At 38.4% G+C, this 24,239-nt stretch overlaps 1 protein-coding gene across 1 annotated transcript in view; it reads right to left on the reverse strand.

Annotated features, from left to right (window-relative positions):
- The window catches only part of GUCY1A2 (guanylate cyclase 1 soluble subunit alpha 2), a 136,294-nt gene that overhangs the window by 87,864 nt on the left and 24,191 nt on the right, over nt 1-24,239 (reverse strand). The window contains exon 4 of the mRNA XM_021529359.2: nt 21,778-22,496. Within this exon, the coding sequence (XP_021385034.1) occupies nt 21,778-22,496 (719 nt within the window). The remainder of the gene's footprint in view (nt 1-21,777; nt 22,497-24,239) is intronic.

Raw genomic sequence — 24,239 nt, forward strand, 5'->3', positions numbered from 1 at the left:
TTTTAACAAAAACTCCAATACCTACTAGAAGTATAAAGTTAAAAACTGAGAACTGTTAAGCATATTACTGAAGATGCAGTAAGCACCTATGTGACTTTCAAGCTTTTAACTCCCATTTGCAAATAAGTTAGGTTAATAGTTTTTGTTTACAGCAAAGATCCTGCTGAAAATACCAAATCAATGACAATCTTTCAGAATTTTGAAAACTCTCCAGTATTTCTGGAAGAGGTTTTCCCTATGCTTACTTCTGAATCATGGAAATAAAAAAATATCAGACTTCCATTGATTGCATAAATAAAGATGATCTTGCCAGAATATTTTGCTTTAAAAATAACAGTTGAAAATAAAACTAAAAATCTCAAATTGGTATAAATACAGCAAAGGTGAACTTTTCCATGCAAGAAACCAAAGTACCCTGTAATAATTCCCAGGGCTATGGCATATTTGTATTTAACAAGCTATAGGCAGACAAAACTGGCATGTTGCTGGAGGAATATTGACAAAATGCATACAAAGTCACAGAAGCATTAGATTTGGAACCAAGTCAGGTACAGGAATGGCCACAGTAAAAATACACCAGGAAGAAAGCAGCTGTAATCTACTATAACCTGTGCTGCAGGGCATGCTTTACTACACAATAATTCTAAGGTATCACACTCAGCAAAAGCTGTCCAAGCTACTTTACATCTCCCAAAGAGTGTGCAGGTGAACTGTTAGGCTGGCATAGTGCATGGCCTGGAAACAACAGCAGTGCCCTTATGGAAACATTCTCGTGAAGCTGATTCTGAACATCTTGCAGCTGATCCACGTACCTTTTTACTATGGCCTCTAAAGTAACATAAATATGCATGAGTGCAACACTCACCAACATGAAGCCATTTACTCCAGTTGTAATAAAACCTCTGAAGCACTTTAAAAGTCAAGAGCATGGCCATCTCCTGAGGGGTGCCCTTTGCATTAGGGATGTCAGGTGTTGCAGGCAGAGAGCAATTATGAAAGTAAGTTCTACAGAGGTGAAGAAATATGGGCAAAGCCACAGAGAGTGAACAAGAACTCAAAGTTCATGCATACTGCTATTTAACTAAGAACCTCTATGAATAAAAAATGCTACTGAAAATGCTCTATGAGAAAAAAAACAAAACAAAAAGGTTAATTTAGCTCTAAATTAGCTTTTTTGTAAAAACAGTGAGGATGGGATGTCATGATGCCACCTTTTCTTCTGAAGGCAAAGATGACAGAGGGCAATACAAGAGGTATTTAGCTGTGTCACCATAGGAACCATTTTGCAGAAGTGTGTAGGAGCAAAAGAGCTTGAGTGATGGAAGCATTTAGTGATGGGGGAAAACACCAACCAACCAATAACAAAAGCCCGAAATATAAGATCAGCTACAATGTACTGTGGCTGAAGACAGCTGAATCCGTGTGGCACCTGAGTGCCAAATCAAGACTGGGATAGAATCTGGTTCAATTCAAGGCAAGGACACTGCAGATGCAGAGTGAAATATGCAGTAATCACAGAAGGGAATTTTAAAGCAATCCAGAGAACCATACAATGATAAAAAAATTCATATCTTCCACACATGGGAGTGGAAGCAAGCTGTGTTTCCTTGGAAACACCAAAACAAAAGTTATGTGACATTCAGTCAGCAGTATTTCCTGAGACAGAATTAGGACCTGCATTAAAAGTTTGATCTTCATGTTACGTACATTTTATGTAAACCAGAGTAATTGCTCTGAAATGAGTAGAATAGTTCTGGTACAAAATCAGGAACTTGGTTTTCAAATAAGTAATTAGTTTTATTCACAAAGATTTGTTTTCATTATTATTTGAAAATCAGTCTACTCAGATTCTTAAATTTTGTTGATAATTTGTGACACAAAGCCAATGTGGGATTTTCAGCACACATTCACAGCACGTCAAATCAAATATTTTTGGTTCTGAGCCACCCTGAATGTCATAGATGTAAAATGGCAGGGCAAAATGTTTAAACTAATTCTTATTAATAAAAAGCCCTATATATGGAACGTGGCTTTCAAAAAACACAGCAGCCAGAGAACCAACGTAATCATCACACAATTAAAATAAAGCACCAGGAATTGCAATCTCATGCAGTGAGCATCAGCTCAGCATACATGCCACCTCAAAACTCAGAGCTTTCAACAGGCTTACTGGGTTGGGATAGGAGAATATTATAAGCTAAGTTATGATTACTCTGAAGGGGAGAAAGAACATGACCGTTGCCACTTGTCTTGTATGCCACCTGAAAGTTGCCTACATTACTGAAATCTTCCGCTGCCTAGGGCATGGTCATCTATGCTGTGCATCTTGTAAGAAGCCATCAGGACCTAGGTTACTGTGCCTTAGCAGTACCTTCAACACTCTGCACAACAATAAATACACACAAGACAACAACAAATACACTTAAACAGGAAGAGAATTACTCCAATCATCAGGAGAGTAACGTATTGGAACATTCTTGTAAGTAGAACTGGTGAAAAAATAAAGTCTGAACAATTTAAAATTGCATTTGTTCATTTTATGAAAAATTTAGCTGCAATCATGGGAAATCAGAGCCTTTAGGGTCCTAAATATATGTAGTTACAAGGATTATAATGAAAAACATTAAACACAATAAAAATTTGGTTTAGTAAAGTCAGAAGAACTGGAAAAAAAAAACCAAAAATAATTGTTACAGAGGATTAAATGGAAAATGGAACTACATAGAATATTGAAAAAGGAGTAAATTACAGATCGGTGTATTAGGGAGACTAGACAGAGATATTAAAATAGTTGAATATAGCTAAAACAGTGAAGAAATTAGCTGAATGTAGCTACAATCCTTTAGATAGTTTACTTACCTAATAGCTGTGAGCAATTAATTTATTCTTTCCAAATTATGTCCTTGCTAATTACAAATGGACCAGCGCCCATTTTACTAGACAGAACTTATCTGAAACAGAGCTAATGTCTCTAATGTGTCCCATCAGTCTCTAATTCGTTACAAAATTCATTACTAAACCAAAACTCTAGATTTGAAAAGCAAGTTTTCTTTGTTATGAATTTTAAAAACAGTTGATTTTTTTTCTGAAAAAGAGAAATATAGTGACATTACCAAACATTAAATACAATTTAAGTCATCAAGATTTCCATAGAAAGATTGCTGTGTGTTTTACCTCCTAAGAAGGGACTACATTAATTGATATTATTAAAAGCAAGGTAGTGCTCTAAAAATGTGAGAGGATAAAGAAGAAAACTGAGACTTTTTAAAGATGTCTTCAAGGCTGTAAAGCCCCTTAGATGAGGGAGTCATAACTAGTCTTATAAAAACAGATTCAAATGCAGGTGCATTTGTGGTGAAATGAAATCAGAACAGGTGCGTGCAGCCTAGAAACTGCTCGTGTGCCTACTATTTACAAATTTTGGGGTGTGCCTATTATTTATAATTTTTTTATGCTGACATAAATTCTGAAGAACAAAGTCCATGAATTGATTCTCGCAGAGATGTGGGTTTATCAGTTAGGTTTATTTTTAACATTTTAGTGTGCCTAGGAAATGAATTAATTAGACTGGTACTTGGTTGTCCTATATAACAGAAAAAAAAAAAGATGATCCTGCCTCAAAGTAAAAACTCCATATTAAGTTTGAGGGTTTTTTCAAATATGAAGGTCAAACTTTTATCTTAAATTCCATTTCTTCCTTTGTACTATGTCTGAAATGGATCGTTCTTCATGCAGCCATTAATTAGCACTCATAAATATTCTTTATTTCATTAAAGCAATTAAAATTGAGCAAAGAGTTAAAGGACAGATTTTGATTGCAGCACTGCATACTTATCCTACTAATAGCTATAAAGTAGAGTTTTTGTGTATGCCTCTAAGACTCAACTCACTGTGAAAACAACACCTGAGGAGGTGTGGGGACTACAGCCCAGCAGGTCCCTTTCCATAAATCCTGGAAGGAGTTGGAATTAGCCCAGACCCTTTGTATCCTCAGTGTAAACTGAAATTTAAATCACCTTAATCCATAAACAAAAAGGTTCTTTGTCTCCTTCATCCCCATAAAAAGATATTATATTCTAAGAATATAATATACTCCAAGATCCAGTCTAAACCTGGGTTATGGTAATGGTTTTATACTGCAGAAGTGGTAAATCCAAAAAGCAGTATATCTAGACAGTGAATTTTGAGCTAAATTGTAAAAAGGGCAGGAAAAAACAGATGCACACATGTCACTCCCTGTGTTTAGTGCCACAGAGCAGAGCAAGAGCATGGTATGGCACACAGACTGCTGACCAAAATTCCAGATGTCCTTTCTGGTTCCAAAGGCTCACCCTTGCATACAAACCTCCAAATGCAAAATACAGAGGCCATTTTTACTTTGGTTTCAAAAGACAGTCAACACATTTTATAACAGTTTTGTTGAGTTTTCTATTGCCTTTTCTCCTGACAGATTCAGCTGTAAAGACTCTGAAGAGCTGCCACTGCTACCCTGAGTGTCCAGAATGTGTGCTGCATTGTCAAGTCTTCCTTAGGCTGGAACACTTTTCTATTTGTTACTGCTCTACGCTTGTGCTTCCCAGCATTCTAGCACTGTCTTACAACAGCTTTTTTCCTGATACTCATTTGCCATTAAATCTTGCCTATTTAAAAAAACAAAACAACTGGGTTTAATACGGTATAATTTTCTTAGATATGCTTATGGGCATTTAATTGGAAGAGTTTTCTGCTGTCCGTGCAGATGGATTCAACTCAAGTTTGTTGACTGGATCTGAGAACAAACTATAAATGGTTTGGACTGTGAAAATTATATTAGGACTGCTGGTTGGCCTTGTATCAACACATAGCATGGCTTATCATGTGATGTTGTATTTAGCCAACAGTTTCATACCAAAACAAAGAAAACATTTTGTTCTTATTGGATATTTGAAATGGCCAAACACATCAACTTGCTCAAATCCCAGTACTATAGCTTATCTCTCCTGTGAAAGAGTCCATTAATAAACAAATAATATTTAGACAGTCACATCATAACTGAAAAAAATCATACAAAATGTCAAATGTTATAACTACACTCTAGTCATCACGTTACATGAGAAAAATTTAGGCCTTCTAAAATATTTTTTCTTTGTTTCTCTCTCCCTCCCTACTTCCAGCATTGATGACTTCTTTTAGTTAAAGAGACACTGAAACTTCTAAGTTACATAGTAGAATGAGGTGGTTTGTGGCAGACCAGCCTCTCTATGTACATAAGGAATGGAAAAGAAAAATATTTCATATTAAAGCAGCTTATCACACCTGCTGCCTTACAGAACAGGGAGCCCGGATGCTGAGCTTTGTGTGTGACCTGAAAAGCATTGGGCTTTTCTCCCTCCAGTCCTGGAGCAGATGGCAGGATTGACAGATGTATAAAAGGGATTCAGAACTTTCTTTTCATACAAACTGTATTTGTTCATATCTTGGTTCAGATTTGAAGACAGAGTTGTAATAGCCCCACTCCGTTTTGTCTTCTGCAGTGTTTAATAAATACAGACTAACTGATTTACACAAAATGCTGTACAGACTTCGAACACTTAATTTGACAAGAAAATCACACACTAAGTGGACTATTTATGATTCAAGACATCTGTAATCTCAAAAATAAGAAAAGAAAAATTTTAATCTCTAATTAAAAGCTATGTAGTAAAAGCATTAGGGGAATTTCCCAGCCAATAACAGTAGCATCCCAAAACAGTAATGCCAAATAAGTAATAAGGGCAATTCAAGGGCAATTCTACCCCTCATGGGTGCTTCCCCCAGTGTCTACTGTCCTGAACAAAAATCTAAATTACTGAGAGGTAATATTATCTTTTATCGAAGAAGACTTTTAATGCAGTGCATAGCAAATTGCTTTCCATGTCCTACATGAATAGGAAATAAATAAGATTTTACTTGGTAAGATGGAGGAAGGAACTGTTTCATTTGACATTGATTGGCAAACCCTTCAAAAGAAAATTTTGCAAATGCCTGACAGGACACAGGCACACTACATGGTTGCAATGTGAACTCCTAAAATCTATGTTCACTTTTCATTTCTCAGCATTATCCCCGATACAAGCACATGTAAATAATGATATATATGGCCTCAATACTGTTTTTCCATCTACTGCCAGTGTCTACAGAAGGTGCACTGTGTTACAATGTACACATCAGGATCAACTAAAGCCCATTGTACAAACAAGGATTACACACATTATGCTTTTCTGAATCCAGACACGGTTACATGCCATATTTTAAGCCAATTGATATATAATTTTAGAATACTATATTATTTTAAAAGTTCAGAAGTAAGAAAATTTTGAATTTTTAAATATCAACAGTGGTAGCCAAAATATGTGCTGGTGATTTTACTCATGTGTTCCTATTTACTTAGCAGAAATCTTTAAATAGAAAATGAAAATTCTTCAATGGGAAATAAAAAGAGAAACTGAGCAAAGTGGTACTCTTAAAAGTAAATGCATTGGTGGATTGTCAACCTCATTAAATAGCCTAAGTAAAAAGATATTTCTTGACTTCTTCTTTTCAGACTCCAGTGCCAAGCAGATAAGAAAGGCTGCCATAGAACCGTTCACTCTCTCTTAAACAAAATGCAAGGTAACAGAAAATGAGACTTTCTGAATTACAATTTGATTTTAGTTGTCCAGCATGGTGGTCTGTAATTCCTACAAAAGGGTACTTGAAGGAATGTATTTACATCCGTTTTCACCTTAGCTAAAATCCTGCCTGCCTCTTTTTTAGTAATTTGAACTGATCCTGTTGAATTCAGTGGAGACAGGACATTTCTTCCAACAAAGATCAGGGCTTTCAAGCTCTTGTGCACCAAGTTCATGTGCAAGTGCAGTGTCAAGTGCAAGACTCTCTCTGGCTGTCTCAGCTTGTTGTTTGCTTGTGTAAGAATTCATTTGTTTCCTACAGCTTTTTAGATTTTTTCCAAATTCCTATGTTTTGCAAAAATATATTTGTAACAAACTTATTAACAGTAAATGGGTCCCAGTAACTAGGGCACTCAGGTAGACTTTTCAAGATGTTTCTGACCCCAGTTTAAAACAAACCTTCCACTCCCACTCCTCTGGGAGAGGTTATTTTAAATCTAGATCACTTTCATGAACAAGAACAGAGTCATATTATTAGGTTCTTCTCACAGATCTGCAGTAGCAGATTGACAAATACCCTTTACTGATACATTTCTTCAAAGGGAATAAACCTATAAATTAAATTAACTTCTCAGTCTTAATTCTGCCAAGGGGAAGATGGGTTTACTCATGGCCTTTATAATCTGCTGTGGGATATCAGTCCTGTTCAGCAGAATGCCTTATTTCTTTTAATCTTCTCTAACTCAAGTGGGAAAGCACCAGGCAGCATTTTGGTAGATGACTACATACAAATACAAATGCTTGAGGAATTATGCAGGAAAAAAACTGTTAAGCTTAAACACCCAAGGCATTTTTTTTGTGATTCACACATCTTTCAAAGAAGTAAGCCTCATGCTTTTTAATCTATGCAGGGATCAAAAACTATCTCTTTTTTTTTTCTAATTCCACAACACATTATCAAACACTGATCATCTGTACAATTTTCACTTCAGCAGACACAATTCAGAAACACATGCAGATTCTCTAAAAATATTAGTAACTCTTCAGCCTGTTAGAAAATGGAATCTGTTTTTCCTTTGCGTGTAATCCTTCTGCTTCCCCAGTCATGTGCAAAAGCTCTGCTTGAGCAGCAACCACTAACACAGCCTGCAAAATCCACTGGATAAAGCAATTACAGAGGGAAGCTTAAGGCCATCTCCGATCTGGCAACTAGCTATTTCTGTCATAAATTTGAATATTGCACAGCTGGGTAAAGTGTTACAAAAAAGCTTCCTTTCAGGAAAGGACCCTCAGCAGGAAAATATTCTTGCATCTGCTAAAAGAAGACTCCTGAGTATTGGCTTCTGTGAAGGCTATTCAAGGGTGTGAAAATTTGCAGTGGTGTTTCCATTACTTTGGACAACTGACTGGCACAATTATTTTCAAATACCAGGGCTATCACAGCTAAAGGGTTGAGGCTTCTCACCAGGCAAGGACCGAGAAACCCTGAAGAACCTCTTTGTTCAAAGAGAAGCATATTGCACATGTAAGCCTTGCCTGCAGAGAGAGGACAAGGACTCCCTCTGCTCCAGACTGCTCCTGAAACACAGATAAATTGAAGAAAGGCAGATAAACAGAAAAAGGCAGTCAGAGAGGTCCATGTCCCAGAATACTTTTTCAAAAACATCCAGTTTCACAGCAAGTGAAGAGCCAGGGTCCTCGTTTAGAGAGCTGGTCATGCACAGTGGAGAGTATGAAAATGAATGAAAGGGTCAGGGAAGAAGAAAAATAAGCTCTTTGCTCTGCATATAATCAGCTCATTTAACTACTCATTAATACAGTTAATTTGCAACATAATTTTAAAACATATTATTCTTCATCACAGCTCTTTCTTTGAGAAAAAGTAGTGTTAGCTGTGTGCTAGTTCAGAATTTGACTGATCTGCCTCTGCTCACCTGCAACAAGACTGGGATGTGCTGAATGGAACAAAAGGAAATCTGTAACAATTTCAAAAAGCAACAGCACTTCTGCAGGACTCAGGCATGCAGCAGTGGTCCTCACTCAGCTGAGATGTGGAAGGAGCCCGAGGTCTAAAATGGAGCTTCCAGCTGAGAAACGAGAGCTCACCCAGATCTACATCCCTTCCCCAGCAGAATCAGTCTGGAGGCAGACGCACTTCTGTAAGATCATTAGCTCTTAACCTCCCACTCACACTCTGGGAGAAATCTGGACAACTTCCATGCCCAAGGACCCTCCTGAGGTTGCTTTCCTGGTGATACTGGTTAGACTGCTGAGGAAAGCTGCAGCACTGCTCGGCCAGCAGCCCCTGGCATCAGCATGGCTGGGGCACCACGTCACACTGCCAGCCGTGACCTGGCTCCTCATTCACTGGCCACGTGGCACCAGCGTAGAGGTGGATGGAGCTCACCCATAAATTCCACCCAAATACCCCACAGTGTATTTGAGAGCACTATGCTCCTGGCCAACCCTGCCAATGGCTGGAGCAATGGGCTAACACATCCTTTCAAGTTTCACCCAGCAAGACTATGCCCACAGAGTCACCTTCTTTGAGTGAAGATTCAATGCCAAGAGCTTTGCTGATAGGATACTTCGTAAAGAACATTTTCATCTGTGTCACAAAAAAGCCAACAAGATGAAACTTTTCATCATCTCAAATACCTCACTCAGGTGTTGTTTCCCTTAGTAGACTGCATGTTAATTCCTTGTCTACTATGAATTTGCAAAATAAATCCTGCTTATTAAGGTATATTAAGATTCATTATAAGAAATATTTTCATGAAAGCATCTTAAAACAGTATCTTGGATCTGCCCTGTTTTCTTAGATGTTCCTTAGTCAAATTCTACTTGACTTCATATGTAACTTATATCCTTACCTAGTAATCACTCAGAGCAGCATTTGACAACATCACTGTAAGATCTCTTAGTGAAAGGAGCCTTTGGTTTAACCTGCAAAAGCCATTTGTAGCTTAAAACAAATACAGGAATAAACATTTGGGTGGGTGATCAATCAGTTCTTTCACATCATAATTTTGTAGAGCTGTACTTTGCCATAGATGCAAAACAACATGTTAGTCACTTCTGATTATTAATTGGTGATTTTTTTGGACATTTCCCATAATTAATACTACAATCTCTACTTTTACAGTGGCTATAGAAACAAGTCCTAAAATGTTAATCAAATTAACACATTCAAAAATATGAAGCTTATACAATATTTTAAGTCACAATTTGTTGAATAGTAAATTCTTTTTTTAGACAAAAAGGCTTTTTTTCTGAAAAGGAAAAGAAGAGGATTATTTATGATTGCATCTAAAAAAATTCAGCAATACAGTATTGACGACATTAACAACTCCTGTTTAGAAACAAAAAAAAGTCTAATTCCCAGAACATGCCATATGGATCACTTCTGTTACCAAAAGTTTCATACTCGAGGCATTTGTAGGAGCAGTGACCAAATGTATTTTCTGCACTTCATCATCATCATCATTGAAAGTTTTGGGTTGGAAGGGGTCCTAAAGATTATCTAATTATCTGCCATAAGCAGAGACACCTTCACTAGACCAAGTTGCTCAGAGCCACATTAAACCTGGTCTTGAACACTTCTAGGGATGGAACATCCACAGCTTCCCTGGGAAACCTGTGCCCCACCACCCTCACAGGAGTGAACATCTATTCTAAACCTATTCTCTTTTTATTCTAAAGCCATTCCCCCTTCTCCTATCTCTACATGCCCATGTAAAAAGTCCCTCTCCAGCTCTTTTGTAATCCCCTATAGGCACTGGAAGGCTGATATAAGGTCACACCTACTCTGCTCCAGGCTGAACATCCCCAGATCTCTCAATGTCAAATGAGACTTTATTTTCTTCTCCTTACTCAAAATAAATACCTTCCTCCAAAGCAATCCTGTTGAAACTGGGCTGATGATAATTAGTAAGGCAAATCAAGATGTAATAACTTACTTACCCTGAGCAAAGGTACCAGGTTTTGGCCCCACAGTAGCAGCACAATACACTTAGTTTAGAATTATAATTTGATTTCAGTTATCAGTCAGGGGTCAGCACGTCCGACCACTACCACTGGTACTTCTCTTTGGTTTTATGCTGTCATTTTTATATTCTTTGTTCTTACACTACTGCACACCTGAGTACACCAATACTCACAGAATGAATTGGTAACATTCCACTAAAAAAATGTGTCATTTCTGGACAGCGCAAACAGTGAGCTGCTAGGATGGTTCTTCAAGTCCTGCTTGTCTAGTGTGGCACCCTGATGTGTTCAACACATTCAATGATATAATTATATAACACCATGGGAAAAAAACAGAATTGGAGCAGTAAGACAGTTATTTTTAAATACTGTTTATATATTTGTTAGTGTTATTCCCATGTCCTTGGAATTCTCTGTGGAGTTCCCCATCACCCAAAATGGTTCCAAAAGCCTTTCAGGACCCTCTGATGCTGCTGAACATGGCTAGGAAACCTCTCAGAGGTCTCTGCATTTTTGGCTGACAGAAAATATTCTGTTATTTTATGCTCCTATTCCCAGGAACAAATGCCAGAAACTGAATGCTCAAGACACAAAACAGAAGTTAACCAATAACTGAATTTGAAGCCTTCCTGAGCAAAGAGGAAATAGACTGAATCAGCAGTCCTCTGAGATGAGTGAGAAAATGTGATGCCCTTTTAATGATATGTTCCATGCTTCTTTCACATGAAAATTAAACAACACTGCTTGTCTGCACAGCATTCACATCACTGCTTTAGACAATATTTTTATGGCAATTTTTCCTTTAAAATTAAAAACTAAATACCATTCAGTGAAGCTGAAAAATTTAAGTTCTTTCAGTATGAAGTATCTTCTTTAATACCTGCCAAGCACTGATATTTTTTCTCTTGGGTCTCAGTGGAGATGGAATTAACACAGCCTCATCTGTTCTTTTCTTGGTAGTTCTCCTTTACTGGCAGTAGCAGAACTCTGAGAATACAGGAGCTCTTCATTACTTTTGCCTGACTTCTACCAGGTGCAATGTCCATGGAGACAGAATGTACTTCCACAGGGGAGTCATCCAAAAGTCTGCATGGCAAAGGACTCTGAGGCACAGCAAGCACAGCCAAAACAATCCCCAGGCTCTGTTAATCCATTCAAACATTCCCTCTGCTGGGTGCCTTTAAGGTAACCAAGCAGAAAATACCAACAGTTTTATCCAAAAAATTGTAGCAATTCTATTAAGTTAAACACTTAAAATATAATTAATTGAGCATTCACTGGAAAGTGTTACACTAATACATGAAATCAGCCCTGCTGTATTTTATGAGATCAGTTTTAATATCATCCCTTTCTAAGCAAGGTTGTCCTCATAAGGAGAAGCTGCTTGACAATTGAAATAATACAACACTCCCGAGGGGGTGGGATCAAAAGGAGAATTTAGGCTGCTAAGACCCCTAACACCAGTGGAAGGAGGGAACAGAAGTGCATCCCCATCCCGGCACCCATCCTGCAGCCCGTGTCTCACAAGCACTGAACTTTCCTGCTCAAACTGAGCCAGAGCAGCACCACGTGCCCAGGTGCTGGGAGTGCCCCATCACACACAGAACAAAAAACAGCTCTGCCCCATTTCACTTTCTTCCTTTAGCCATGGGGTGTGATTTCAGTTCTGTTTTGGGACAGGCATATCTCCCTTCAACAGCCATGAACGAGGACTTTGAAGTTATCTCAGTATGAGTATTTTTGCCCTTTAAAATACCTGCTTAAGAAATTGATTTATTAACAGACTGTTTGCAAATTTGGGGTGATTCTTCAAACTCTTCCAAACACATCAGAGGCCAAATATTTTTATGCTCTAAGTTTTTATATTATGAATTTTCAGAGGAAGTTATCTTTGCAAACTATCAATTTAAGCCATCTTTTTTTTAAACTCTTCAGTATATTATCTGTACTGTCTCAAGCAGGATTCTTGTGACCTGTATCTTCATCAGAACAGACATTTTTAAAGCTACTAGTTCAACATTTGAAGAGGGAAGTACAAGGCCAAAGTACTGAGACACAACATGATCAGATCCTACCAACTCCAGTGCTGACAGCAATCCACTACAGCCACTCCACTGGAATATTCCAACAAAGATGCTGTCAGATAGACACAAAAAATAATAGCTGAAATTGTTTTTATGAAGATCACACAATAACTACATAGCAGCCCCTTCCAAGAAAGGGAAAAAAATTATTAAATCACTACAGCATCAAAGAAAAAGAAAGGTATTGTGAAAATGAAATATGTTTTCATTCCTGTGATGGTTGCATAAATGCTGCTCTGCCAGTGAGCCCACAGCAGAATGAGAATTATGATAGAGAAAGCTGCTGTCTAGTGTGAACAAGATCAATTTCTACTCTTAGAAAGAAAAAGAGTAAGCCTTAATATATAAAACTCACAAAGCAGACATAAATTACATTATTCAAAATTTGGAACTGATATTTCAATATGCCTTCATCCGGGACCAAATTTTAAAATGTTTACATCTTTCTGAGGTGTTGAAGTACGAAATGTTTATTATTTGTTTGCAATCTGCAAAGAGGAAAAATTTTAATTTTTTAAGAGGAAAATTATGTGTTAGGAATATCTTGCATGCATGTCCTGTGCCTGTGGAAAAAGAATATTAAATTCTTTTCTCAGATACTCAGTCTAAGTCCTCACTTATAAAAGCCAAAGGCTAGTGACAGGAACAAATAATATAAATATTATTTTATGGGTTAAGTTGATTCACTCTCTTTAATCATGACAATGTGAGGGGGGTAGTATATGCTTTTTTAAAGGAAATTTATCTTAGATGTTCTAGCTGTAAAGAATCTGAATATATATAGTTATAAAAGCCATATTCAAAAAAAATGAAGAAAGAAACAAACTACAAAATTTGGGGAATCCTCACAACGGCACATTGCACATTTTTTATTTGTGATTGCTCAGCACTCTAAGCAGTACCTTTGTGTGTGTACCCTCAAGTGCCAAAGGAATATTCCCAGAGGAGCAAATCCAGTTAGCCAGCCACTGGGGAACTGGCTGGGCTGTACACTTCAGCTGTGACTCCATCCTCAACATTGTAAAGAACTGCAAAAGAAAGGCTCATCCTTTCTGGGTGAGTGCTCTGGCCTCCTCAACCATTTAATCACTGCAAAACACAAGCTGAAGCAATGATTAGCACTACTGGCATGGGCCACCTGCCTGATCTGCTACTGGCACTGTCAGTCTCCAGGAAGACCCTGGAGTAGAGCAGGGTGAATATCACACATCCTTGGCAAGAGTCAAAGGCAGCAAAACGTTACCTAGTCAAACTTACCTCCAATACTGCCCAGAGACAGCAGAAATGCCTGGCTAGGTATTAGCAAAGCAGTGCCTGCTTTGGAGTCCTGACTTTTACAAATCACTATTATCTCATTCTTCCATACTATTGCTAATTATTCCTAATGGAAAATCAGCTCTAAGTGTTATTTCATAGTAGTATACCCCTTGATTAGAGTTTTATGACCTACAAAATCTACAATGTCTGATTCAGCTGCATTCCCAGAATATAAATAGCTTAAATGCAGGTACAAGTCTCAGACAAAGTAATTTTCTGTTAACTGCCTGGTCCATGGCCCACCAAAACATCAGCAAAGTTTTTGTTTCATAGAGGGTCTCAAAACTTCAGAGCTTTATTTCCATGGAAATAAAGCATGAAAAATTCTCGACAAGATGCATGCCCAGTGAGCATGAATAAATTAATATTTAAAGTCAAACCATCCTGTTAACTACAATTTAAATTCAAAAGACTAGATATTTATGAGATATGATTGGAGGAAACAAGCTAAGCAGTAGAAAACTGGTCCAAAACTACTAAGCTACACTCAAAACTAAACAGGAAGGGAATCCCATGATCCCAATTTGAGGTTTGAAGACAAAACTTAAGGTGGAAGAAGAAAGTGGGAAGCTTCCTCTTTTGTGTGGGCTCTTTGGCCATGCAGGATAGTTCTGCAAGTGACCTGGGGTAACTCAGGCTTGCCAAATTGTTGGGAGCACATTCCAGGAGTAGGGCTGCAGGAGGTTTGGCAATGGCTGCGTAGAAGTGGCCTTACAACTGGAAGCTGACAACACAAGTAGAGCCAGCACTCACATTCGCTGCCCCTCAGAGAATAAACCCAATGTTTATGCTCAGAGGCACACCCAGGTGTTCTCACAGGCTCTACCTTCCCATCCTTGCACTTGAGAGAGCTCCTGCACAAAGCCTGCTCAATCCATAGGGAGACACTCCAGTTTTTCCCCTTCTTTCTAAATCCATTCAGCCTCTGCAAAGAGACACATCAATAAAACCTCAGCCTAACTTCATACAGTGTCAAGCTGGAGGTGCCAGGACAGGAAGGAGCAAGGCAAAGAGTGACTGAATGTGTCTGCTTTAATTCAACCATCCCAAGGAAAATGACTTTTTATTGACATCACATGCATTCAGATTAGATGCCATGAAAAGCACAGTCATTTAAGAACTCAGACAAGCAAATGAGGAAAATCATTAAAATGTACTGTGAATAGCCAACACCTAATTTTATTCAGTGGAACAAAGTGGTAGGAAAAAATGCATTTCTGAAAATCAAACTGAGTTGTGTCTAAGTATTCTCATCTTGCAATGCAAAAAATTAATGACATGCACTTTGTTCCAGTTATGACACAGTGTAGTTTAGAAACCCATACAAAAGTTTTGCAGCAAATAGAAAAGTATGGACATTTTCCTGTCTGACCAGCTTCCTTACCAAAACTTTATATAAATCATAAGGAAGAGTTTACCATGGTGTCACAATGTTTTAACAGCCACTTCACTTGCCAAAACAATTTCCAAACAGCTACTTTGTTTTTCAGCGAATGTAAATGATAAGGAAGTATTTTAACTTTAGGTCACTATACTTTTTCAGTCCTATCACTGAAAACACTTTCAAAGTAGCATTTTCACTGGCCTGTCTTAAAGCAGAAATACTAACAATTCTGGGCTTGTCTCACAATGTTATTAGAGTTCTACAATGCACAACTGTTTGTGAGATAAGAAAGTCATGTCATCTATTGTGTCTCACAACCCACCATAATCTCTAGAAGCAGTCAAGGCAGCCAACCCAATTCATCTTGAAAACCATAGAAGTCCATACACATTTTGACAAGCAAATGGGTGGGATAATAGCATTAGCAGAAACAGAAGACACAAATTTGATTCCAAGAGCTCCGTAAGCCTGCAAAGCAACAGGAGCTTAGTGTCAAAAGCTGACTTATTGTGAATAAATCAGCTCTAGGAAAGAATTAGAATTCCTAGATCATAAGTGACAGATGTCCCTCATGCCGGAATGACTTTCAGGCCATTTCATTTTAATTTTATTAGGAGAAGAGGAAAAACAGTTACAGAGCAAAAGAAAAACACAAGATTGTGTACAGTGGATTTTAAATTAATCTGCTAGTGTCAGGACTGCTTGTGTCATTCAGTTGGTCCAGACTAAAAATACAGAAGGAGATAAAGAATTGACTCTCAGTATCAAAAGCAAGAGAGTATACTTCCAGCACTTAAAAAGCATTACTTTTTTACAGTTTCCATTGATCAACACAAATGGGAACACAGACTGGGAAAGTGCTTTGCCAAAGCCAGGAACAAGTAAGCTTCTTTGGCAGTTGTTTTACTCCATCCTCAATGTTCACATCTGGCTGACACTTGCCAGAAGGGGGTCTCCTCTTCACAGTTTCTAATAAAGAATAGAACTTATGTCCACAGGATGCCACAGAAGCTGACAGTATGAACTCCTCCTGGTTCAAAAGATGCTAGAGAAAATTAGGAAGGTTTGGTCCTGAGGGGGCTATCTCATGCCACATCCGGGATACCACTGCAAGAGGATGTGCTTCCCTCCCATGAGAGCTAAAAGCAAGGAGAGTGTTTCACAAAGAGAAGCACTGCAGGCTTGAACTTTGTCTTACCTCTTTCATAAAGGATTGTCTCTTGGTCTCTGTGAGAGTCAGAATGCTGGTCTGGATGTACTTCTCATCATTGAATTACTGAATATGCTAAGCTGGGAGAGACCCACAAGGATCATCAAAGGCCAACCCCTGGCCCTGCACAGGATAGTCTCAAGAGTCACACCATGTGTCTGAGAGTGTTGTCCAAACACTTCTTGAACTCTGTCAGGCTTGGTGCTGTGACCACTTCCCTGGGGATCCTGTTCCAGTGCCCAACCACTCTCTGGGTGAAGAACCTTTTCCTGATATCCAACCTAAACCTCACAGACATAGCTTCAAGCCATTCATAAATCTGAATTATATGTGGCATTTGGAATTTCTTCCATATCATTGCAAACAGCCCCCAGCCAGGTAGTAAGTTACATAGATTTCATATATTACAGAAGGCTGATGATTATCTTTAATAAGAAACCCATTGCTCTTTTATATTGTAGTTTGCTGTAGGTAGACCTGATTGGTCCTCCAATCCAAACACATCACCATTGGCTAATTAAGAAACCACCCTCTGGTAAGCAAATCTCCATAACACAGTCCACATGTTCACAATACCAGGTGCAGCAAAGTTAAGATAGGAATTGTTTCCCGTTCTTTTCTCCGATCTTCTCACAGATTTTTCCCAGAATGATGCCTGGGAAAGTTGTGTTTCTCTCTGGGACCAGGGAACTGCTGCCACACTTCCAATATTAAATTTTCAGAGGGTCATATTTATCAAATCCAGTGTTTCATATTTTAAATGTTGCATTGTAATTTAAATTTGTAAGGTAAACTTTTTTCCTTAATAAAAGTATTTTATGTCTAAAATTACTGAAAAAAGATTTAACTCAGATATAAATAAAATAAAAGTAAATAAAATAAAATAAAAGTAATTTTTTGCCAGAAGACATTTTGATAACTATTAACTGGGAAGTTATAATTTTAATAAAATATTTAAAGCAAATACATTCCATCACGGAAAAAAATGTCTGGACACCTCCAGTAATGCAGTTTTAGGTGCCAGCTTTATTCTTAGATAATTTCTAAAGTGCTCAGAGGCCTAAGTCAAAGGCCAGTGAGTATCCTTACAAAAACTTATCTATTTCAAATCGGATAAGGGCTGTTAGTCTGATCTGAAGAGCAGCAATACAAAGAAATTACAGCTGCACAGCATATGGCAGGGAACCTGAAAGCCAGTTTCAGAAATGCGGACCCACAAACTGGTGGGCACCAAAAGTGCTGGCAGGGCTCATCCTGTCAATCCAGGAGTGCAGGGCCTGGATTGAAGTCCTGGGGACAGGGGGTCCCTGTGAGGGCATCCCCTTCTCCTCTCAATCTGCCCAGCACTGATGGCTCACGAGGGACACATGCGGAGAACGTGCCAGAAGAGTGAAAGCAGGAGAGCCATTCTTGTGCTCCCATTCAGCTAAAAACTGAAGCAGCTCCAGGCACCTCAGTGTACTGTCAAGGAGACGAGTATTTATATCATGTCACAGATGGCCTTGCTCATCGCTGCAGGCTGAAAATGGCTGTGCTCAGGATGTACCTGTCGGGAGCTTCCAGCCCCTGTCTGGGCAGGAAATGGTGGGGGGACACCAACCCACCCTGCAAGCACCACTCACTGCTGGGTTATCAGCTCCCTCCCATGCCAGCACCTTCACCTTAGGGGATGGGCTCGACATGATTTCAAACACTCCACAACACGAGTTCACATCAGCCCTCTTAATTTAATTTCTTATCCCACATGACTCCACTAACATTCACTGAACTTCTGTGTAGTACCGTTGTGTTAGCCATGTGTGAAGCCATAAGAGATCAATTCCAAATGGTTAATTGTGACAATATGTTTATTTTTTATTGTTGCAATAAACAATTGCTCCCATAGAGAGGTATAGAATGAGTTTCCTTAGAGAGGTCAAACAGCAAACATTGTGACCTTGTTATTTTGGGAAAATGTCCAAAATTTGGAAAAGCTGACTGGATGCTAGTGAAGGTCTCTGGTTAAACACGTACGCACACAAAAAAAAAAAAATAAATTTAGAATGAAATGTGAAAAGCAACTTAATGTTTGTATAAGAAGTAGAACAACAGGGCCCTTTAACATCTGGGTAGTACCATACCATAAGAAAAAAGCCAATAACAAGCAATTAACTGCATGGGAAAACAGGAAACATGGCTTTGGAAATCATGTTTAGAGCTTGGTGTCCATGTTCTTCAGATGGGGAATTCTTTTTTTTTTTTTTTTGTTCAGTCCCTAGAACAATGGGATCCTGTAAATGCTGTGGCCTCTAAGGAACAGCTGGTGACATACCAAATTAACAAAATTTTGCTGAGATATTGAGGCACAAGGCTGTGCTTCTGTAAAGGTGCACATAAAGATCTGCAGGAAGTGCTATCACCCAGACCTCACAGGCCTTGTATCAGAAATTTAGGATAGTATTATATATTCCAATAATTCAAATCCAAGTAAATTCAAACACACAAATTAATCTTTAAATAAACTGAATAAGCGCTAAATACCCTGAAAGCCAGGACAGGTGGGTTTTTTTATTTTACTTCTACGTGTCTAGTTAGGGAAAGATCATGATTTGCGACTGACTTTCATTTGAACACAGATCTGGTGTCAAGACTAAATGAAAACTATTTTCTCATTCTGTCTTTCTCACTGCCAGTCTGAAAAAAATATATGATTTATGCATTGAAATGAAAATAAACATCTTTTGAAGAGAGGCTGGAACAGCCTCTGTTCATTGCAAAGCCTTTGAACTTTTTGTTTTTTCAATGCAATAAGAAATCTGAACAGCTTCAACACTGCAGTAGGGCTGTCTGGGTTGCATGCCTACAGCTGCCATTGAAGGTAACCAAAAAAGTAACCAAAGGTAGCTGAAAAGTGTCAGTTATTTCAGTCAGATTTATTAAAAAAAAAAAAAAAAAGATAAATAGCTCTAAGTGTAATGCGATTCTACTATGAACTGAATAGAGGCGTGTGGCAGAGAAACAGAGAAATCTCTAAGTCAGTTACTGGCAAATTTTAAGCAGGTTCATACTACCAGTCATTGATCTACCTGCCTAATATCCAACTTCCAAACAAGTGCTGGCAAACTGGAAAGAATTCCAAAACAAGTGACATGAGCTCTGGGAAAATAATACAGCATGCAGTTCCCAAGGCCCAGTCTACTTTTTTTATCCATAAAAGACTTTTATGGATAATGACATGACATAAACTGTATTGCTATGTCCCTCCTCCCAAAATCTATGTAAGCAAGTCAGCCACAGCCTATGAATCTGTGCAACTTCTTTTTTTTTAAAAAAAGGAATATCTAGCAAGATGCATCATATGCTGAGCTTTTTTTAACTATTCACAAAGAAAAAATTTGAAAGTGTTTATGAAATGGGTGAGACAGAAAAAAATACCTCTTCAGATAAACTGATGTCCTCAAATTAATTCCCATGCCTGCAGCAAAGCAGCTCCCCTGCACCTCACCAGCACCTTTTTGCATCTCATTCACTTCACTCATTCATTTAAAGATACACATTTTTTCCTAACTTCTGGCATGCAAAGGATGTCCTTTGCTGCTACCCCCTTCCACCTGCTTTTCTGGTGTTAGCACTGCCTAATCTAAAATCCTGCCTACAGCAAGCCCCACTCCTGCCACTTTTCCTAAGAGCAAGCCACAAGCATATGAAACCTGTCCAGTTAAGAGAATATTTTGTGTGTTTAACTTAAGTAGGGGAAAAGGATTTGAAAGCTTCCATCCCCCACCTAAGCCTTCTTCCTCTTCAGAGTGATTTACAGCAGATCCATGAAGAGCAGAAGGCAGTCAAAAGGCTGTGAGCGTCCTGGGAGAGGGGAAGGTTTCTGAGAGGGACAAGTGTGTTCTGCCTGAAGTATCATGAAACCAGACTCTTTCAAAGGAGAAACAAGTGTGTCATAAGGTAGCTCAGAGCCAACACTTCCATTCCTTTTCACACCTCATTTCCTTCTTGTACTTAAGGGATAGGGTGACACTGAGGACAGATTCTAAAACATAAACTGCCTTTTGGTTTTGAGAAGGTTGAATTAGATCAACTAATACAAAACGAAAAGCACCAGTTTGTTTCTCTTGGGGGAATATATTATTTCCAAAGGAAAATGCACCACACACATGCATTTTGGTGCCAAAGAGGAGCTGGAAATACTTCTGCTGTAAGAAGTAGCTATATTTTGAATTATCATAGAATCATAGAACCATAGAACGGTTTGGGTTGGAAGGGACCTTAAAGATCATCCAGTTCAACCTAGGGCAGCAGTATTTCCAAGGCACAGTCACACAGACTTTCAAGCCTTTAAGCAGGTTTTAATGTTAGCATTAAGTACAAGTATTTTGGTGCATAAAACCCAGAACCTTACTTCATACAAAAAAAAAAAAAACTTTCCTGTAATTCAAGGATAAGCTTTGAGACAAATTTTATCCATCCACTGGAGAACTCCACACTAAAGACATGTTCTCAGTTTTCTCAGCTGAATGCACTGAACTCAACACAGGACTCACTGGTTAAGGTAGCTCTCTCGTAAAACATGGATGAAAGAGGCAGTGTAGGAGAACAAGTGTCTATTTGAATGACTGGAACACAATAAAACTGGCTTAAGTGATACTCAGTACCACTTACAGCTCTGGTTTCCTTGAATGCAGGGTGAGAGGTAAGAAAAAATCTATAGGAAAGCAGCATTCCAAAACAGGGAAATAAGATACAGTAAGGTAGCACTGAGAACCCTGCAGTGAGAAACTTTCAGAATAAATACTTCAAGCTAGGCCCTAGTAAATGGCTTACTATTTATTATATATTTATATAAGCTATTCTTATCATAATATAGCTGGAGTGAAATTAAGGATAAGATATAGGTATTTTGTAAAATTCCTCACCCTTTTATTCAAGCTGTACTATTCAACCCCACTATGCAGAATTTTCTGAATGGAAATGTCAAGATTTGCTACAACTTCACAGGCAAAGCTTATAAATAATCTAGGAAAATATTCACTTGGCTGGGGAATATCACTTAGCCCCTGTTTGCAAGCATAAGTGGGCTTTCCAGAGTACACAGGACTTGAGCTGCTTTTCTCTGAGCAAAAATCCTCTCCCACCACACACATATAAGCACATCCACTTCCAAATCAATATGCTTACCTTATCTTTACTTTCAGAATCAGAATCCTCAAGTTTGGTCCGAATGACAAAAGGTGTAGATAACCTCAGGAGAACTCGTTCAAATGTGGCACTGATTTTAGGAGAGACTATGTCAAAGCACTCTTGGAATTTCAGCGTTTTATGAGTGTCACATCTGAGCTGCTTCCTAAGACCTTCTCCAAGCTGGAGAACCAGCATGTTTGGATCAAACATCAGGTGAAAGGGGAAAGCTCTGCAGAAGGTGCTGATGCTAATCCTTAGGTCTAAGGGGGAGTGGGAAGTTCCTGGTGGAAGTGTTTTTGTGGTATTTGCATTTTCATGTTCTTTGATAAGGAAAGTCAAACAACTGCAGTTACCTGGGTTTGTCCCCTCTGAACACAACTTATCATTTGTGACCTGTTCTACTTCTACTTCCAAGCGGTAAATCTTCTTTGCTGCTGCTTTTATCATTCCTGTCATTGCAAATCCCACAATCTGATGTGGGTGAAAATAATGAAGCATGAGATTGCCTTCAGGGAGTTCTTTGCATAGGAAAGAAGGAGATTCCAGGGTGGCCTGTCTTCCAAATGAAGTTCTAATATGCTCCAGCAAAGCATCAAAGCCATTGAAGAAGTCTTGAAGGGTCCCACCTACAGCTCGAAGAACTCTTTCATTCTCATCAAAGCAGATATTGAAGAATTCCTCCCCAAATTTTTCTTGCATTTCCTCAAACTTCAGACCTATAGGACAATGAGACACTGATGTCAACAACATTGTTACTGTGTAACATTTTTCCCTTTTCCCTCTATTTGCCCAGGATTTTTCCAAAACAGCGAGAGCAGCATTTTCACTAGAGACCTATCCATAGGTTTCTGTGGTGGTTGGGAATAGAATAACCATAGGAGCCATTTTTTTTAAATCCTTACTGTTTCAGCTTGCTCTCCCAGCCAGTTATTAGTGGGTCTGTTTCCTTTTCCTCACCGGCAGCCAGCCTCCATTACAACTTCCCAGTTACAACATTAATCAGGTATTTGTATTGTTTTAAGATGTAACAGAATAAAAGGAAGTATATATCAGCTGTTGGTGAATTACAAATATCCACAGTTTTCAAAGGAAATTAATCTGGGAATTAACAATATAGTTTCTTCACTACATTGAAATAATACAGAATTACCTGTCAGTCAACTAGTGAAGCACCTTAAAATTTCTCTTGAATTTGAACAGAAATGAAGGGCAGTTATTTCTTTCCTGAGACCACAACAGGCCCTTTATTTTAATGTGTATTCAGCATGCTTTATAACACTGGTAATATCCCAGCAGATCACTGAACTTCTCATTGTTTAGACTGCTTTTAGGCTTTCAATTTATGAAGAACAGAGTGGTTAGTGACTTTTATACCTGAGGTATAACAGGGGACAGAAGTCATGCTGTTTGCAGACAATAACCTTTTATAATCTCAAGGCAGTGTCTGAACTGCCTGTGTACACAGGCATAGTTAACACAAATCAATAATCACAAGGAATTTCAGTGTTCCCCAGCTTTACAGTCTGCAATGATATATGATTAATAGCAAATTAAAATGCATAAAATTACATATATAAATATGACAACATAAGTACATGACAAAGCATATTTTATAAAAGAAGTAATAGCTATAATTTGGGAAAGTTCATTCAAATGCTATTACTCATAAAGAAATTTGGACACTAAACTAGGTTATTACAAAAATATTCCCAGGATCTTTTATGACCACAGATGGTCATCTCTGCAGCTAAGCCAAAAGAAAGTACCTCTGGTACAAAATGCCCCCTAATATCCTGACTCAGAAGAATGTGTGCCAATTCCTGACTCATTACCATTACGCCTGCATACCATGGTATTGTAATAGCCTACCAAAAAATACTCACTATGACCTAAAAAGAATTAAATTCTAACCCATACCAATAATGTCATAACTTGATATTAATAGCAAATAGCTAAGAAATCATCATATTCATATGTATACACAGATACTCATACTTTTAAATCTCTTTGTTCTGTATAGTGAAGTGTGAGCAATTTTAGAAGTCTGTGTGTAAAAGTGAGCAGTCTAGCAGGGTCACCCAAGGCTTTAGGATTGTAGAGAGGACCAGGACAGCATCAGAAACCCCTGGGTTATTCATAAAAATGGCCAAATACATCCCACAAAGCCACCCAAAAGACAGCTCAGGTGAACTGCCTTTCAAATGTATTATACATTATACATTATACAGTGGAGCAGCTGCTCTGGCGCCACTGACTGCAAATGAGGTTTGCAGAACTGATCACTCCTGGACTTTGCTGCTGCATATACAAACCTCATCTCATTACCACTGCTGGGAACTCAATATCAGTATTTGGCCTGAAGTTTTGCTAATTGTCTTAGATTGGTCTTGTTGTCTACTGTGCAGAACTGGCTGTTCAGTCTGGATGAAACATACTGACCCCAAGCCAAATGAATTATT

The sequence above is a fragment of the Lonchura striata genome, chromosome 2 (assembly GCF_046129695.1).
Source record: "Lonchura striata isolate bLonStr1 chromosome 2, bLonStr1.mat, whole genome shotgun sequence".
NCBI classification, from domain to species: domain Eukaryota; kingdom Metazoa; phylum Chordata; class Aves; order Passeriformes; family Estrildidae; genus Lonchura; species Lonchura striata.